Source organism: Phacochoerus africanus, chromosome 2 (assembly GCF_016906955.1).
Source record: "Phacochoerus africanus isolate WHEZ1 chromosome 2, ROS_Pafr_v1, whole genome shotgun sequence".
Lineage (NCBI taxonomy): Eukaryota > Metazoa > Chordata > Mammalia > Artiodactyla > Suidae > Phacochoerus > Phacochoerus africanus.
Genome location: NC_062545.1, coordinates 241,184,002 through 241,202,851, shown reverse-complemented (window position 1 = coordinate 241,202,851; position 18,850 = coordinate 241,184,002). Strand labels below are relative to the sequence as shown.

The 18,850-nt window shown below is 51.4% G+C and overlaps 1 protein-coding gene across 6 annotated transcripts in view; it reads right to left on the bottom strand.

The window, feature by feature from the left end:
- Window positions 1-17,908, bottom strand: part of CCDC180 (coiled-coil domain containing 180) — a 61,744-nt gene extending 43,836 nt beyond the window's left edge. For 5 of the 6 annotated variants that reach the window (XR_007133263.1, XM_047767975.1, XM_047767977.1 and 2 more), the window contains exons 1-12: window positions 17,622-17,696; window positions 17,267-17,357; window positions 15,572-15,762; window positions 12,058-12,146; window positions 10,612-10,721; window positions 9,551-9,679; window positions 9,349-9,459; window positions 9,131-9,226; window positions 6,633-6,796; window positions 5,115-5,234; window positions 3,095-3,174; window positions 363-451 (exon numbers count right to left, since the gene is read on the bottom strand). Coding sequence is in view for 5 of the 6 variants with exons in the window: in XM_047767975.1 (XP_047623931.1) it covers window positions 363-451; window positions 3,095-3,174; window positions 5,115-5,234; window positions 6,633-6,796; window positions 9,131-9,226; window positions 9,349-9,459; window positions 9,551-9,679; window positions 10,612-10,721; window positions 12,058-12,146; window positions 15,572-15,762; window positions 17,267-17,335 (1,248 nt within the window). In the remaining variant the exon portion in view is untranslated. Of the gene's footprint in view, window positions 1-362; window positions 452-3,094; window positions 3,175-5,114; window positions 5,235-6,632; window positions 6,797-9,130; window positions 9,227-9,348; window positions 9,460-9,550; window positions 9,680-10,611; window positions 10,722-12,057; window positions 12,147-15,571; window positions 15,763-17,266; window positions 17,358-17,621 lie in introns of all 6 variants that reach the window. The other variant, XM_047767979.1, reaches the window with a different exon arrangement.
- Window positions 17,909-18,850: the final 942 nt, after the last annotated feature.

The following is an 18,850-nucleotide window of genomic DNA, read 5'->3' as shown; positions in this document are numbered from 1 at the left end:
TGGAGGGTCAAATGGGCGTGATGGCAGGGGCAAGACTGTTTACAGAGGGAGCCATCGGAAATAACTCCCATGACACGACCTCCATGGAATAAATAACGTCAAGGGCTGTGAGCGATACAGTGGGTCAAGCAGGGAGGCTAGGGTGATCCAAGTGAGGCAGGGAAGGCTTCCTGGAGGAGGTCATGCTGGGGCTACTGAGGGGTGGGTAGGCATAGCTGGGGAGGAGGGGGTCCAGGCTGAGGGAACAGCTTCAGGAAGCTCAGAGGCCGGTGAGGAGGGAGAGAAAGGGATACAGGCTGGAGAGGGGCAGGGGGTGCCTGGGGGACACCAGGACCCGTGCCCTCTGCTCCCTCCTCGCCCACCTTGCACTTCTGCACTTCGGCCAGGCACTCCTGCCAGGTCTTCTCGTACTGCACGTGGATCCGCATCATGCAGTCCATGTGGTAGGCATCTCCATGGGTGGAAAAACATGTGTCAGCGGCTCTTCCAGAAGGAAGGGGGAGGTGAGGAAAAGGGGGTTCCCTGTCGCTAAAGAAAGCGGCCTCTCCCCAGCCAAGTGCCTCAAGAGCAGGGACAATTCAGATCAGGGGCTGGTATCTCCCTCCTTTCAAAGGTCCCGGCATCCCAGGATAAGGTCCTTAAATGAGGAGCATCTTTTTCTGTTCTGACACTGATTCTTGACTCAGTTTCAAGGCTAGTGACAGTCTTTGTGGGGAGTTGCACCAAGGCATGAAAGACTAACCTGGTGCAAATTAAGGAGAGTACACAGATCATGCCTGCGGTGAATTCCTAAAGAAGGACACAGACTAAGGGAATATTCGAAAGCTGACTGATTTTCTCCTCTTCCTCCTCCCTACTGCTTCTGCTTTATAGTCACCTCGCCATGACCTTTGGTGTCTAAGATAGGGAACTGAAGGTATAATGTTCTTGGAAGATCTAGAAACTGAAAGATAACAAAAGATTGCCTGGTGGTTGTTCCCTGACAAGGGCTGGAAAGAGGGAGGGCAGGCAGATGGCAGTTAGAACACAGCAGAGGGCAATGGGCAGTGGATCTGGTGAGGAGAAGCTGTAAGGCTAGTGTCTCCCACTGCCTGGGCCACTTCTTAGGCTGGCACATCCCCCGCTTTGTATAGAGTCACTGTGAGGATGCCCCTGGAGTCTCTGTGCTTCTGCTTCTATACCCCTCTGATCGGCTCCCCCCTCTAAACTTCTTTTTTTTTTTTTTTTTGTATTTTTAAGGCTGCACCCATGGCATGTGGAGGTTCCCAGGCTAGGGGTCTAATCAGAGCTGTAGCCGCCGGCCTACGCCACAGCCACAGCAACTCGGGATCTGAGCCGCGTCTGCAACCTACACCACAGCTCACAGCAATGCCAGATCCTTAACCCACAGAGCGAGGCTAGGGATCAAACCCGCAACCTCATGGTTCCTAGTCAGATTCGTTTCCACCACGCCACAAACTCCCCCCACCCCCCAGACTTCTCAGAACCTTCCACGGCCATGTGGTCAGCAGAGTCTAGCCCTTTGCCATCTTCCAGCCTCCCCGGCACCTCCCCCTTTCCCCTGAAGGCTCCGGCTCTGTCTGGCCTCTCAGCCTCCCCACACACTAGTCTTTCTGCTTAGAAAGCGCCACTGACCCCGGGGGGGCCAGCCTAACTCATACATGCCTTGCAGGTGTCAACTGGATGATCATTTCCTTGGCAGGGTCTTTCATAACCTTTAACCAGGCTATGTCCCCAGATCCATACTCAGTAGCTGGTGACCCATCCACTCCCTGGTGTAACATCCTGCCTGCTTTGACTTCTGCTCCAGACTGGAAGCACCCAAGGGGAGATCCCCTCTGCTGGTTACCAGGGCTCAGCACCAAGCTTGTCCACAGGAGGCGTCCAACGAACAGTAGCCATTGCTGTTCTTTAGGGTCTCAGAGCTCTTATGCTCAGTATTACAATAGAATTTTAATACCTTTGGAATTATAAACCTGAGAGCCCTGGTAGCAGTGGTGGGTACCACTAGCCAAAGGACCCATGTCCAGCTGTGTCACTTCCTTAACTGTGTGACCTTGGACAGGATACTTCACCTCTCTGTGCCCCTGAATCTGTCTCTATCACAGGGTGACAGTGACACCATGGGCCTCACGGGGATGCCTCAAAGGAGGTGGAAACCATGTGGGAAAAGACTCTGAGAGAGGATGGATGTGTGTGTATGTATGACTGGGTCACTTTGTTGTGCAGCAGAAATTATCTCGACCTTGTAAATGACCTATACTTCAATAAAACTAAAAAAAGGAGAGGGAAATTTCTTATGTCTTCTAGAGAAAGACTTGGCAAACCTTTTCTGTAAGGGGTGAGGTAATAAATATTTCCAGCTCTGAGGGCCATACAGTCTCTGCTACAACCACTCATTTCTGCTGTTGTAGACAGGGCAGAAACAAGTGAGCAGAGCTCTGTCCTAATGAAACTTATTTATTAACAGGCAGTGGCCCATGGGCTGGAGTTGAAGACTCTGATTACAGGGAATTGCTAAACATTACCATTTATTCTTGAGCACTGAGTAAGCCAGGCACTGAGCTATGACTGGACTGCAGTATTGCCCATGATTCTTATATCAACCCCACAAGGTAGGTACCTTTATCATTCCTCCTGAGATCCCTATTTTACAGAGGAGGAATCTGACGCCACGAGAGCCATGACTTCCCCAGGGACACAGAGTGGGGATAGCACACCCCACATACCCAGGATCTGGGTCCTGAGCCATCCTCACAAGGCATCCTTGGAGCCACCCCTCAGGCTCCACGCTGTGGTCAGGGGTCAGAGTGCAGGGCTGGCATTGCTGCTGGCTGGGCAGTGACTCGGGAGGTGGTGAGAGGGAGGAGGGGGCTCTGCCAGGAAAGGTCTTGGGTCCCATAAGCATTCTCAGAGCTTATCTTCCCTCCACGCCCCACCCCTCCATCCCCAGGAGGGACTTGCCACCCACTCCTGAGTTTACAAGAGAATCTCACATAAGTGACTGGCCGACAGACAGAAGCTGCCACAGAACAGCTTCTACCTGAACAGAGATCCGAAGAGACCCCGGTGGGACCCCACAAACTGTACTCACCAAGGTGCTTATTCAGGGAGTCAAGAGAAGAATGCCATTCGGTCAGTTGAGCTTTGCTGTAATTGGGGGGCAGGAGGTCACTGGGGAAGGAAGATGTGACAAGTGAGCTGTGCTCGAATAAAACACTCACTTACCAAAGTGGGTAGCACTTTCAAGGAACATAGGTCCATGTAGTGAAGAAACAAGTGACTTGCTGGGGATTCTGATGCCAAAATCATACCTCATGAAAAGGTCTATTAATATTAAGGAGCCTGATACTTAGAAAATAAAAATGAATTTTCCCAGCGGAAGAAAGGAACAAATGGTTGATATCACTTGACCAAGGAAGCCACTTCTAGGAACCTAATCAGAGACAACAATATAAAAAGCATACAGTGTTTGTGCATGAAGACAGTGCTTAATAGCCCTGTAATAAACACGCAAAAAAATAAAAAACGACCTTCATATCCAACAATAGGGAATCGTCTAAATCATGCATATGAATTCTCTTCTGTAGTCATTAAAAAGGGTGTGGCAGACTCAAAAATGGTCAATATCATTAGCTGCTCCCACCAGCAAGTGGAATTTATTTCTCCACCCCTGGGTCTGGATTCGGCCATGTGATTTTCTTTGGCCAATAGGACACTAGCAAACATGACACAGCAGAGGCTTGAAAGGGGGTTGGAAAGCATTCTGCTTGTTCTCTCTTGTGGGGCTCCCTAACTTTCCCTCAAAGGCAGAATGCCCAAGAAAGACTAAGCTTTGCCGAACTTTATGAACAGGAACTCAGAGTCGGAAATAAGTGGATTCATAGAAAACAACAAAAGCACTTTTCTGTGTGCTGAGATTTTTATCCACCTTGTTAATTTCACACTGCACAGACCTGGGGCTGCACATGGGGCAGGAGATGCCCCCTTGGGGGAGTCCCTCTGGCTCAAGTCCATGTGGGGTCCTAAGAGTCATTCATACCCTAGGAGAACTTGTGCTCTATGGTGGGAAGATGGGAAGAACCTACACCCCAGGGTGACCAGGGCGAAAGGGACCAACGAGGTGCACTGGTCCCAGCACGCAAAATGTCTCTGCCTGGCAGGACCATGCAGGTTCCATCCTACAGCTAAGAGTGGCTATTATGAGCAGTGGGTTTCCAGGATCTAGAACATTCAGTGTGACCCTGCTAAACAGCTTACCCTGGGATCAGAGCTGGTGGACCCAGGTCTAAGGAAGCATCTATGGCCTCTAACAGGTCCCCTGTCTGATGGCAGCAGCCTCCTCACCAACCTCGGGGCCTCTAGCATCATACCCCTCCATCCACCCTCCAAACTGCAGAGCTCACAGCTCCGCTATACTCCCCACTGCCCTTAGGGAAAAGTCCAGTCCCTGAATGGCCCCTCCTTCCCCAACTCTCCTCCAACCTCACCTCTTGCCATTGCCCCGTTCCAAGCTCTTTGGCACAGTGACACTAAGCTTGCTTGCTTGCTTGCTTGCTTGCTTCCTTATTTCTTTCTTTCTTTCTTTTTTCTTTCTTTCTTTCTTTCTTTCTTTCTTTCTTTCTTTCTTTCTTTCTTTCTTTCTGTTTGTCTTTTATGGGGCCACATCTGCAGCATATGGAAATTTCTAGGCTAGGGGTCTAATTGGAGCTGGAGCCTGTAGCCACCAGCCTTCACCAGAGCCATTCCAACGTGGGATCTGAGCCACATCTGCGACCTACACCACAGCTCGCGGCAACGCCAGATTCTTAACCCACTGAGCAAGGCCAGGGATTGAACCCACAACCTCATGGTTCCTAGTCAGATTCATTAACCACTGCGCCACGACGGGGACTCTGACACTAAGCTTCTTTCTATAGCAAACTGTCATGTTCCCTGTTGCCATTGGGGCTGGGACACCCCAGAACCTGGGCTCAGGCAACCAGCCCAGGACCAGAGAACTGGGAGATGGCCTGGTCTATAGGACCCCACAGGATAAAGGCCATTGCTGAGGAATGCATCTCCCCCCACGGACCCCTGAAGGTGCCCCTCCCAAGAGACCCCGCCTGCTGTACCAGATGGTGCAGAGATGGTCCAGACGCTTTTGCTGCAGGGCGCTCTGGTTCTTCAGCATAGTCTCCAGCTCTGTCTTCACGGCCGGAGGCATCTGGATCTTCTCGCTGGCCATGAACTCACTGGGCATCCAGACACATTGGCACCATGGAGAGGAGAGGAGGGGCAAGATGGGCAGGAGACACTCAGAACGCCTGCACCCGACCCCACTCCCAGCCCCTTGCTCCCTATCAGGGCCTCTGGGACACCAAGGAAAGGCAGGAAGAGAGGGAGGGAGGGGCAGGGAGGAGAGAAGAATGGAAAGACTGCCAGTGAGGCTCCAGCGCCAAGAACGTAGGACCAGTAGGCACAGATCCGGTGTGGGCCTTGATTGCACCTCCAGCCCTGTGACCTTGCTCAAGTTGCTCCCCCTCTAAACTGCAGCTTCCTCTTCTGTCATGGAGCTAATGACAGTCCCTTCCTCATCTGGCAAGTGTGGGGATGTGGCAAGATGGGGCAGGTGAAGCCCTTAGCACCACACCTCTCCTGAGAAGCTCCAGAGCATGTCAGCTTCCGCCATCACCATCCATAATGACCAATGTCTGTAACAACCTCCCAGGCCCAAGCCCAGAGCAGCCACTGGCCACACTCTTGTCGATCCTACTGAAACCCTATCACCAGTTCGTCACAGGGCCAGCAGAAAAAGGCTCTGGATGCTCAAGCCCTTGATTAATGTCCCGGGGAAAGTAGAGGTGGAGCCAGGCCTTGGAACACTTTTCTGCCCTCCGCTGCCTCTGACTCTGGTGCTCTCTGCCTGGAAATGCAGATGTACAGACCAGCCTCCCACTCCCAGGCCTACAACGCACACAGACACACAACTCTTTGGTGTCCTCAGACATCTTGGTCTCAAGTGTCCCTTTCTTAGCAAAAGAAAGCCTTCCTTGTTGAGCAAAAGCTCCAAGGCCCCTGTGTCAGTATTAACAAAAGCGCCACCAGGGGAAGGAAGCTTAGAGATGGGCCCTCTCTTCACCCTCCCTCCCATGAGTGAAACCTGCTACCAAGGGTAGGAAGTGTCCCAAACTTGGGGATGGCCATTCTTGGCCCAGGAACACTGGCTTATGTGCAACAGTGAAGAGTGGACACCGGGCTGATAATCAGACTAATATTTTTCAAACATTTTGTACTATGCTCAGAAGATGCTTAAGAGAAATTGTATATGAAGAGAATAAGATACAAATCTACATAAGCAGCATGGGCCTAAAAAAGCCTGGGAGAAAATACACCAAAATATTAGCTGTGCTTCTCACTGGGGTGAGGAATTAATGGGGATTTTTGATTTCTTCCTTATACGTTTATCCACTTTAATGAAAAAAAAAGAGAGAGAGAGAGAGCGAGCGAGCACCTGTTTCTTTTATCACCAGAAAAACAACAGCATTTAAATGTAACAACAAAGGGAGGGAAGAAAGCACCCCACCAGGCACCATCCAGGGGTGTTGGGGAGGGGAAAGGCCCAGCACTCTGCAGTATGGTTGGCCACCCACCTGAACCCCTGTACCAGGTCTTCCGTCTTAAGACTCTTCCAGGCATCCACCAGGCCCTGCCAGCGGCGGTGGCCGTTGAGCTCCTGCTGCAGTGTGGCCTCCATCAAGTTGACGAACAGCTGCGCCAGGGCCCTCCGGTTGCCCAGCAGGGCGTGGTTTATGATCTGCGGTCACAGGGTGGGCTCTAGGTGGAGTGGCGGCTCTCCAAGGTCAGAACAAAGCTCTGCTGGAGGGGGTGCCCAGGACCCAGCAGGGCAGTGGCAGTGTCTGAGGGTCACTAGACACTCAACTGCCTGGGGCTCAGCTATGGGCAGCGACAAGGGTCTTTCCGGAAGGCTTTGACCATGAGCCCCGATCAGGTGCATTTCAACCCTGCTCTAAGGCGACCTCAGGTTGCTTGTTTAGAAAGGTGATTCACTGTAGTGAAGCATGTCAGTGGGCCTAAATGTTTTAACTGGCTCTTTTTTTAAAAAATAAATTTGTTCCAGAGTTCCCATCATGGCGCAGTGATTAACGAATTGACTAGGAAACATGAGGTTGCGGGTTCGATCCCTGGCCTTGCTTGGTGGGTTAAGGATCCTGCGTTGCTGTGGCTGTGGTGTAGGCCGGAGGCTAGAGCTCTGATTCAACCCCTAGCCCGGGAACCTCCATGTGCCGTGGGAACGGCCCTGGAAAAGGCAAAGACAAAAATAAATAAATAAAAATAAATAAATAAATTTTTTCCAAAGCATGCCACCAGGGACCAGCCGCATATCATTGTGATGAGAACTAGTATGCAGTTACCAAAGGAGGCCAGAGCTAGGACATTCTTTGGCAGGCCTCACCAGGGCACCTCTGGGATGGCAGGGGGCAATTTTTCACTGTGTGGTATTGCTCTGCCATTTAGCTTCCCTGCCCTTGTCAATGAGGACAGCCTCTCCCATGCCCCCAAGGACCAGAAGAACCAACAATGCTCCCCACCCTTCCGCCTCATTTCCCGAAGCCCTCCACACACCACCCTAGGGCAGGGTTGAGAACCGCCAAGCTCCATGGGTAGAGATTCCAGGAAGAATTTTCACTGGAACCTGAGGTTTGATGCCAGCTAGTCCTACCTGGTGGGAGGTGGCATTAGCAAGTATTTCCTGAGCCTCCAATTCCATTGCCATAATGTGAAGATAAAGCAATTGACAGCATAGGAAATTGGTGAGGTTACATGAAATAGAAGCATAGAGAGCAAGTAGGAAATGCCAGTTGCTATGTGTACAATGTGCATAGGAAAGTCAAACAGTGAAACAAAGCTGGGACACTGCTAACTCCGACTCCCCTAAAGGGTCAAATGGTTAAAAGCTAGGCGTTCTTGCTTGTCTTAAAATGAGAGCAGCTACTGCTGAGCCCTCTCACATCAACCTCCCAACAAGTACTGGTAGTTTTTTTATTTTTATTTTTTGTCTTTTTAGGGCCACACCCATGGCATATGGAGGTTCCCAGGCATATGGATGTTCTCCGGCCTACGCCAGAGCCACAGCAACTCGGGATCTGAGCCGCATCTGCAACCTACACCATAGCGCACAGCAACGCTGGATCCTTAACCCACTGAGCAAGGCCAGGGGTCCAACCCGCAACCTCATGGTTCCTAGTCGGATTCGTTTCCACTGCGCCATGACAGCACCTCCCGGGTACTGGTGTTTAAGTATCATTATCCTCATTTTGTGGACACGGAGTTCCCGGTGCAGGGCCTGAGTACTTTCGGGAACTGTCATGTCTGGCAGTGGAGATGAGGTCTGTGCTCCCCCCGGATGGGCTTTGTCCAGGACCTCATGGCACAGACCTGGGCTGGAACCCATCTATGATTCTGAACACTGTACTCCTTCTACAGGAGGCCTGTTATCTCACAAGCCCAGTTTTCTGCATAGAACCTGGAAACCCATGCAAGAAAATGTGCCTCTGAGTAGCCAAAAGAAGTATGCATTCATCAACAACCTGGAATTTCTTAGTCTTTATCCTAAAGGAAGCATATAGGGGAGGCTGAGGGTATGGATGGGCAAGCCAGTGGAGACAGACTGGGGGCAGGCATGGCTCAGCAATAGGCACTGACAGACAGCAAGAGGAGAGAGAGGAACCACTAGAAAACCAGAGCACATGAGGTCACTTCTGAGTGCCTACCCCATACCTCCCTGAGGCCGCAGCAGCTGTAAGATGTTGCTTCTGTCGTAGCACACGTGGCACTGCACTTGGTAGCTGAGCCATGGCCCAGGAGGTGCTCACAAAATCAGCAGTGCCCAAACCCATGACGCTGTGCTAGATGCAGCAGGATGAACACTGCAGGGAAGTGTGAAACGTCCTAGAGAGATTTCTACTGAAAATGCTTAACCGAGACTCTGGTTTTGAGTTTAAAAAGCCAATCGGTGTTAATTGGAAAAGTTACATTTGAGAAGCCCATCATTCCTGAGACCCCAGCTCTGGGGCATCCTGGGGTCCTGCTCCTGCGGGCTGATCCCTTGCACACGGAAACCACTCACCATGGCTTCTTTGTTGATCAGCCTGTACACATCAGGCTGCATGAGGTAGGAAGTTTTCTCTATGATTTGCACATATTTCTTCATCACGCTTTTTAGCTAGAAATGACAAGGCACCATCGTGAGTGACTCTTCTCCTAGAGAACTAAAAGGCAACAGGTGATGCCTCGTAAAGCCCACACATGAAAAATCACCAAGAGCCCATCTAGAGGCCAACTCACTTTATCTGCCCGGGAGAACTCAAGTGAATGCAGCGTCTTGTCCAGATCCTTAATCTCCTGCTTCTGGAGCAGAAATTTCTTGGCCACTTGATCCCACAGCTCTAACAGAGTCTGTGCCCGGAAGGTGGGGTCAGGCTGGGAGGATGGGTGGCAGGGAGGGAAGGGGAAGGAACAGGATGCCCCGCCACCAGGGGACCCCTACTTGGATGGTGTAGTCTTCCAGGTTGCTGTCGTTTTCCACCTTTTTGAAGAGACTGTTGATGTCTTCGTCATACTCAGCCAGCTTTTTTAAAAGAAGGGCTCCTGGCTCCAAGATGAGAGGTTCCATTTCCTAAAACAGGCCAGGAGTGGGGTGGAGGTGATGGGTATCCACACCCCTGGGACAGAAGGACCCCCAACTCTATAGCAGAGAAGTGCCAGCTGTGGTGCTGTCTCAGAATTAATAACGCCTACCTAGACCTAAGCAGTTAAGATTTACTGACTGTTCACAGCCGGAGCACTAGGGCAGCACCCCTGGGGGCTTGTCCCTTGTCCCCAGATTCACTTGGTCCTCATTATAGACTGTGAGGTATGTGCTGACATAATGCCTGGCCCATGCTGGGAGTTCAACAAATATCCATTAACAAATAATCAATGAAATAATTGCAGGAGTGTTTCAGATGAGGAAACTGAGGCTCAGTTAGGCTGTGGGACCAAAGCCACAGAGCTTGCGGTGAGGGCGGAGCTCACGTCCAGGTGGGAGGGATTGGGAGAGTGATGAGCTGGCTGGGAGAGCGCCTTCTTGGGGCTCTGGGTCTAGCCAGCTCCAGGAATCTAGGAGACTCGGGGAGAATGGAGAGTGCGATCTGGGGCTCAGAGAGGACCCAAAAGGGCAAAGAAGGGTCTAGTTTAGGGAATATGCCAGAGACCAGTGTGGTCAGAGATGAGGTCTCTGGAGAGAAGCAAGCAGCCAAGGGAGGTGGTGCCTAAGGGCCAGGCCATTTGGCCTCCTTGTTAACAGGATTGAGCTGGGAGAGTGAAGATGGGGCTTTAACACCAGACCCAGAGTCCAGTTCCCACTTGGCCCTTATGTGCCAAATCAGGCAGGACATTCTGAGCCTTGCCTGTGGCGAGCCGTTCAAACATGGCTACTGTGGGTTCTGTCTACACCGTGGCGAGCCCCCAAGGACATGGGGGATAGGGGTGGGGAGCAGTGAGTGTAGTGCCATGCCCACCCTCGGAATGGCCCAGGGACAGAAGGGGAGCAAGAGGGAGAAATCTCACCATCCCAATCTGGGCGATCTCCTCCTTAAAGCTCCCCAAAGCACTCTCATAGCCTCTCCTCTTGTAGTCTCCTCGCCCTTCAAGGGTGATGGTGCGGATCCTCTCAGGAACTGGGGGAGAACAACAGAACTGACGAGGCTTCCCTCAGAACCCCAAGGTGCGGTCAGAGCCCCCAGGAGAAGGCAGCAAGGCAGAAAGTGCCCAGGTTCAGGAGAGGGCCCCCAAAGCAGACCAGCAGGGTCAGAGTCTTAAGGAAAAAGGTGGTGATCCTCAGTGCTACAGAAAATTCAGTCTTGTGCATACAGCTAAATGCTGAAAGTTCCAAATGGTATGCATAGAATAGGACCACTTAGGGTTTTTTTTAGGTTTTATAGGTTTTTTTAGGTTTTACATACACAGATAAGAATTACTTATGCTTGGAGTTCCCGTTGTAGCTCAGTGGTTAACGAATACAACTAGGAACCATGAGGTTGCAGGTTCGATCCCTGGCCTTGCTCAGTGGGTTAAGGATCCGGCGTTGCCATGAGCTGTGGTGTGGGTTGCAGACGCAGCTCGGATTCCGCGTTGCTGTGGCTGTGGTGTAGCTAGCAGCTACAGCTGCGATTCGACCCCTAGCCTGGGAACCTCCATATGTCGTGGGAGCAGCCCAAGAAATGGCAAAAAAAAAAAAAAAAAATTGCTTATGCTTATCAGCACTCACCATTCATCAAGTAATGTTCTAAGTCAGTTCTTCCTCAGGATGAAGCCAAGAGGCAGGTTCTATTTTGGGCCCCTTTGTACAAGTGAGGACACTCAGGAAGGGGGGTTCAAGAACAAAGGCAACCTATGCTCTGCGGTCCCCTGAATACATGTGGGGATGGGGACACTGTGCAGTTTCATGGGTGGTGGGCACTGTTGGGAGGAGACGGGTGCTGATGTGGAGGCGGAGTTTTTACCTTCTGCTTTATCTCCTTCCTTTGTTTTCCTACAGCGAGCATGTGTTACCTTCTTAATCACAAAGGAAAAGAGCCTCCAGACTGGGACAAAGTCAAACTAGGGTAAGGTGGTATGAAGACAATGTAGACTGAAAAATCCACCTGTGAAATCACAGGAATGGAGCTATGTCCTTTGCCAACTGGTTTCATCAATAAATGCTGACTGTGCAGGCAGCTCCTTCCTCCTCTCCCAGCTTCCTGCACTGGGAAGAAGGCTGAGGGGAGAAAGGTGAGGGGACGAGGCTGAGGGGACAAGGCTCAGGGGAGGAGGCTGAGGGGAGAAGGTTCAGGGGAGAATGCTGAGGGGACAAGGCTGAGGGGAGAAGGTTCAGGGGACGAGGTTGAGGGGCAAAGGCCCGAGGAGAGGCCCTCTATGAGGCTGAGCAGAGGAACACAGTGGGACCTTCAGGTGCATCTTCATTCGTGCTTCCCGCAGAGCCCAGGTCTGCCCACATGGCTGACAGAGGCTCACCGATGGTGTCCATGAGGCCCCGCACTTCTCGGGCAGCGATGGTGTTCTCACTCTCTTGAGCTTTTTCCTTCTTGGCTATTTCCTTTTCCCTGAGGCACAAGCAGAGGAGAACAATAACCCCACCAGCCTCCTCCCTGCCACCCCAGACCCTGTGCCTCTGGCTCTCGAGAGGGCTGGGAAGTTGGCAATAATCCAGGCCCACCCAATTCCAGAATGCTTCAAGGATGTGTCCCCAGTCCTCTGCCTGGACATCTGCTGGCAGCACACACCACAGTCCTCAGACAAGAAGCTGGGGCCTCAGGGAGTTTGCTGTGTTCTGGCTGCAAACCAAGTGTGGGTGGTGGGCAGGAGCCACTTTCCACATGTGGACACTGAGGGTCAGCAGGGGCAGGGCCAGCCTGGGAAAGCCAGACCCGTGCTAAGCATTCAGCATGCTCCTTGTTTGCTTCTTCGACAACCCATCCTATGGGGTAGGTGGGGTAACCCTACTGTCCAGGACGGGGGAAGAGGTAGGGAGATCATTGTACCAATCAGCGCTGGGACTCCCAGACCCAGGGATGTGACACCAAGGTCCATGGTGGATGGGGTTCAGGCGTGGAAGGAGACAGCTGGGATCCCAGGACAAACTACGTCAGCAGGGAGGACAGGGGTGGGCAGGCATAGCTTCATTTTGGAAGAATGAAAAGCCATGAATGCACTGCCCACGGGGCAAGCCACAGAAATGCAGCAGTTCTCAGGGATGCCTGCCATTCCCCAGGGCCCTGATGTGTGCAGCCCTTGACAGACATTTTCTTCTGTAGCCCTCACTGCACATCCACCAGCAAGGAGGACCTCAGGGCCTGGGCAGCAGCCGATCTGCCAGGGGTGCGTCTCTCACCCTTGTTGGCAACCAAAGGTTGCTGGACTTAGGAGGCCCCACAGAAGCCTGGGGACCCCAACTAGGGGAGCTGCTAAGGGCTCTGGCTTCTTGGCCACTTGCCCTGGGGAGTTGGTCTACACTAAGGATGAGCCATCCCTTCCTCAAGTTCCTCTTCCTCCCACCCAGAGGTCCTGGCTTGCATGCATGAATGAATGTACAAGTTGACTGAGTCAGCTGGTCGAATTTTCAAGAAGAGGACAAGGCACCCCAGAGAGGTGCTGATGCTGAGTTAGTGACCCCAGGCACTCTGAGGGTGGCAGAGCCTGGCAGGTTATAAACACATCTCTGTTCCTGGTCAGGGAGTTGTGCTCTGAATCTGCACCCAGAGCAGAGCTGGCCTTGTCCGTCGGGCTAAGAGGCCCTCCATGAGAAGGGCCTGTCCCCAAACACTGTCTTGGGGGTGTAAGAGCTCCTGATTGCTATCCAGTTATGGGGATAATGGGTGGTTCTAGGCTAAACCCTGGGGAAGAGGGGAGCCTTGGGAGGCATGGGGAGAGGTCAGGAGACTCTGGACCTGGTAGAAAACAGGTCAACTAAGAGGGAGCTGGGAACTTTGCAGGAGCTACAGTCATAGCCAGGCTGTGTGACTGTCCTCCTGGAAGGTGGGGACCATGGCCAGGCCCAGCTGTCTGTGCATCTAGATCCCTCTATGGGGCATCAGGGACGTGAGCTAGAGAACACTGACCTCCAATGTGGGCTTGGGTGGCCAGTGGGTTTGCCCATCTATCGGCAGCTCAGGCTGCTGAGTGTCAGAAGCCTCAGAGGAACTTTTCCTGGGCAATGTTCAAGGGCAGGGCAAGGCAGAGACCTCTACCCAGAGATAAAAGAAATTTTCACAGATGGAGGTCTGGCTTACACATGAACTAACTTGAATTTTAGGCTAACTAAAACATCACGTTTGTGGCCTATCAAGCATGCATGGTACATCTGCTTTAATTGTTAGGCACAGAGACCACAAGTAAGAATGTCCATTTTAAAAATAAAGATTGGAGTTCCTGTCCTGGCGCAGTGGTTAACGAATCCGACTAGGAACCAAGGGGGTTCAGGTTCCATCCCTGGCCTTGCTCAGTGGGTTAAGGATCCGGCGTTGCTGTGAGCTGTGGTATAGGTCATAGATGTGGCTCAGATCCCGTGTTGCTGTGGCTCTGGTGTAGGCCAACAGCTACAGCTCCGATTCGACCCCTAGCCTGGGAACTTCCATAGGCTGCGGGAGCAGCCCTAGAAAAGGCAAAAAGACCAAATAAATAAATAAATAAATATGCCTCCCTTCCTGGAAGACCAATGCTGGTACTCCTTTGATGATAAGGCTCCCTTCCCAGGTGGCAAGGCCATGCTGACCTATCTTTTTGAAACCCTGAAGGAGTGTATCCCTGACCTGTTTGATGTTCTTTGTTCTGACAAGACCTAAAACTGTGCTGAAAACCATGCTTCTCCAGAGCCATTCCTCAGAGTTATCTGAAAGGTTGTTTTCCAGGCTATCATCCTCAGTTTGGGTCAAATGAAATTCTTTTCTATTCTTACTATAGAGTGTTTATTGATTATTTGCATCGACACCAGCATTGGTCAATCCTTGCGCCAGTGAGCTGAAGGGAACCCAAAGGCAGATAGAGCAGGGCTGACTTTCCATGCCAAGTCCCAGGGCTCGTGCAGAGCTTGACGAAGGAAAGGAAACCCAGCTGCTGCTACCTTCTTCAAAGTACCCAATGAGGAAGATGCAACTCCGCCTTCTGCTCTCCTTTCCTTTCTCCCCGACTTGAGGAGTCTGAGGTCAGGGAGCTGAAATGCCATAGGCAGGAACCTCAAGGTCAACTTCTAAACCTGGAAGTTCAGAAGGAACTCCTATCTCCCTGCCTCAATACCATTTGCTCCCATTTCAGGGAATGGCTCCTCTGCTGTCCACCCAAGGGCTCAAGCCAGAGACCTAGGACCCTAAGGAGCCCTCTTCTCCCATCCCATCTGTCACCTGGTCCTTTGGGTTCTGCTTCCAAAATAAACCTGAAGTGCCCTGCTGTCCCTCTTGCAGCCCCATCGAGGTTATATGGACTGTGGTGGCCTCCTCCTCCCTGGCCTCCCACCTCCTCTTGCAGCCCCGTCACATTCTGCACACTGCAGCCTAATGGCCTTAAAAATGCAAATCAGCTGCTCACTTCAGTAAAATTCCCTCCTGGCCTCATCTCCCATCCTCCCCCCAGGTCTGCTGACTTCTTCAGCCAAGTGGTGGGGATGCTGCCTCAACCTGGCCTCACGCCTCCCTTCCCTCATCCTGTGGTCTTAGCCAAGGACCCTCCTCAGTCAGCTTTCCTGACTCCTGTCCCAGCGCCCCATCCTCAGTGTCAGAGTCTTCCCACCTTTGGGGAGACCTGCTTATTTATTCACTGTTGAGGAGGTTGGGATCTACATACCCAGTGCCTTGTTGGGGGAGAGGGAGAAGCAACTTATCCTGCAAAGTAGGTGATAGTACCTCCCTCTCTCAGGAGAGATACCTGGGCCTTCATTCCTGTCTGGTACTCATCTTGTGTGAACTCTTTTTGAGTTTTTGAAAACGGTGAGGCACCCCCCAGCATGTGGAGGTGTGGCCTGGATGGCAGGACCTACCGGAGGAGAACAGGGTTTTCAGTGACCCAGTCATTGGGTAGGCTGTGTGCCCACTTCTGCTGCCGAGGAGAGAGCATCTCCCCTTCACGAATATCTGTCTTCTTCATCAAGGGCTTCCTGCCATCCTTTGGGGTCATGGAACACTCTGCAGCGCGCTTCCTGGTAGATGCCAGAGAGCGGACCAACTGCACCTGAATCCGTGGAAGATCCAGGGAGAGGGGTCAGCACTGTAGACTCCCCAGAACCCAGGCTGACTAAGCCATCTTGGGAGGTCAAGGGGAAGCCTGCCAGGAGGAAGGCACTTCAACCCCAGGGCACACCCCAGGGCTCTCCACTCCCCACATCAGCCATTCAGCCACTTCTCAGAGGGCATCTTTAAGAAATGTTAATGAAGACCAAAATGTTCATCCCAGCACTTTTTATAATCACAGGGAACTGGAAAAATGGACCTGTCCAACAATAGAGCATGGGTTGAGTAAACATGGTATGTCCCTTCAATGGAATGTTGGGAATTTATTAAAAAGGAGACTTAGGAAAGACTTTTTTTATGACATGAGGAAATGCTGATATGATATGGCATAAAACATACCAATTAAGGGCATAAATTAAAATTATAACCAAAATTATACATACATTATGATCTCAAAATTTTAAACGTACAGAGAATTGACCAGGAGAAAATATGCCAGACGTTAAGAATGATTGTTTCCAGGGAGCAGGATCGGTGAATTTTGTTGTCTCTTTGGGGTCTTTATACCATTATAACTTTCCAGACTTTTACAGACAGCATTATTTAGGGCTCAGAGTAGGAATGAAAATCCCTTTTAAATAAGCAGTACAGAACTTCAAAGGAAAGGTTTGAGTCTGCGTGTTTAAGATATCATTCCATCTGTGCAGTTTTTTTTTTATAGATACCAAGGCGATGCCAACAATTTATACAGCTGTCAATTTATATAGGTGTTATTGACTATATAGCTGTTATTTATTTACTTTAACAAATTATTGGAAATCCTGGATCAAAAACTAGGCAGCCACTAAATACCATGAAGTATATATGAATGCTCATTGACATGGGAAAGATCTCCGAGAGACTATAAACAATGAAAAGCAGCTTTTAAAACACGCCTGTAGAAGTTTCCATTGTGGCTCAGTGATAATGAACACAATTAGTATGAGCCCACATGGCTGCGGCTGCGGCTGCGGCTGCGGCTGCGGCTGCGGCTGCGGCTGTGGCTGTGGCGTTGGCCGGCAGTTGCTGCTCCCATTCGACCCCTAGCCTGGGAACCTCCATAGGCTCCGGGTGCGACCCTAAAAAGACAAAACAAAACAAAACACTACCATAGAATCAAACCCGGTTTTTAAATAGAAAAATTAGAAATGCTTTCATGCATGGGGAAAAGAACCAGGGCACCCAATGGTTAATTCTGGCTGTTTCTGAGTGATTTAAATGTAAATTTAATCTAATTTTTAATTTAAAACTTTGAATTTTCAAGAACATTCCAATTTTTTATTCTTACATTTTAGGAACCAAGAAGAATTATTTTCGGTCAAAGCAATTTCAAAGCCCTTATTTCACTAGATTGCCAGGCAAGGAAGTCTTCAGAGGGAGGGACGTTTCCAGAGGAACAGAGGGAAGTTTAGGGAGCAGAGGCAAGGGGGAAAGCAGGAAAAAGGAAGACAGAACGACAGGCCTACCTCAGCCTCGAAGATCTGCTGGTAGACTTTCCCGCTGGGAATCTGTGTCACTTTCCCCACGGAGGACATCTTGGCCTCTGGCTGGACACCCCTGCAGGGAAGCCACTGTTCAGGAATCGTGTCTGGGACTGTTGTCAGACCCTATCGGATATTAGGAAACCTCCCCACCGCCCCACAAGGACAAGGCTCAGGCTGGGGCGGGACCCGAGGCGCGGACCCTGGGCGCGGACCCTGGGTGGGACCCACCGGCGGGACCCACCCTCTCTTTTCTGAGAGGAAGCATCTCTGCTCTGGGAGAAAGCTCTGGAGACCCCTCTGCTCTGGGGAGGGGCGAAGAAGCAAAAAGGAAACCAACCTCAGGTAAGAACTGAACTCGAACTCCCTGGGAAGGCCGGCTCTCCCAGCGCGCAAGGCACAAACGCGAGACTGACTTTGAGGGCGAAGAATAATAAATAGTTTTACTGTTTTGTGCTTCACTCTCAATCTCTTCTGGGAAGTCAGCGTACCCAAAATGTCAGCTGGGATTTCAACCTGGCCTTGAAACCCCAACAAGCTCTGAACGCGGTGTGAGGATCCCCTCCTCCAACACAACAGAGAACACCTGGGTAGGAGAGCACAGAGGGAGGGAGGGAGCAGCCTGACCTCAGGCCACGCTAATTAGTCACCTACTGAATGCTGAGAAGCCCAGCAGGTTCCACTCACGCCCGCCCCTCAAGTCCACCAGCGATCAGGTGTAGTCTCAGGACATGCCCTCTAAGCCCTGCCAAGTGGAAGGAGGCCCTGTACCGAAGGGTCCCGCCGCTTCCGACCTGTAGAAAGTACCGCTCAAGCTAGCCGGGCTTCTTCCAGTCTCAGCTGCAGCAAGACACTTTTGGTCTCCAAGGCAACGCAGAGGGGCGGGAGCTCCGCTGACCCCGCCCTCACTTCCTTTCCTGGGAGGAGGCGGGGTTGCCCTTAGCAACTGGAGCTCCCGCGCCTGGAGTAGTGAAATTCCTGCCAGTTGCTCAGCAGTACTAGGGATATCTCAGGACTGGCAGGAGCATCCAGAGCAACACGCTGAATATTCTGAAAAGTACTCTACTAGTAGACACTGGTAGAGACAAGAGATGCAGCTCTGATTCACTGTGGTCTAGATAAACCATCCTATCTTCCTGTCTTGACTAAAGCCAACTTCTGGTGGGAAGTAGCATACAGTAGTGGTTGGCTATAATTAAGAGGCAGAAAGCATCTCTAAAAGAGACCTTATCTTTCTTAGATTAAAAGCGGTTGAAGGGCTCAGAATGTGGGCTTCAAGGCTTGAATGAAATCACAATAAAAATACTAATCTATATGACTCTTTGAGGCCCATTCATCCAAGTCCCTCTATGTCCCTTCCTGCCTGAGGCCTTGGTCTCTCCATCTGTCATCAGAGAGGACTGGGCTAGAATGCCCCTGAGTCTCAGCTCTCATGTCCCCCCAGCGTTAGTGCCCAAAGCCTGGCCCAGGTCCAAGTCCTGTTTTCTCAGTGTGCACTGCCCCCTCGAGGGCTCTTGTGGTAGTACATCATAAGAGGGGTGAGGATGGGGCGCTGGTTCTGGGCTTCCC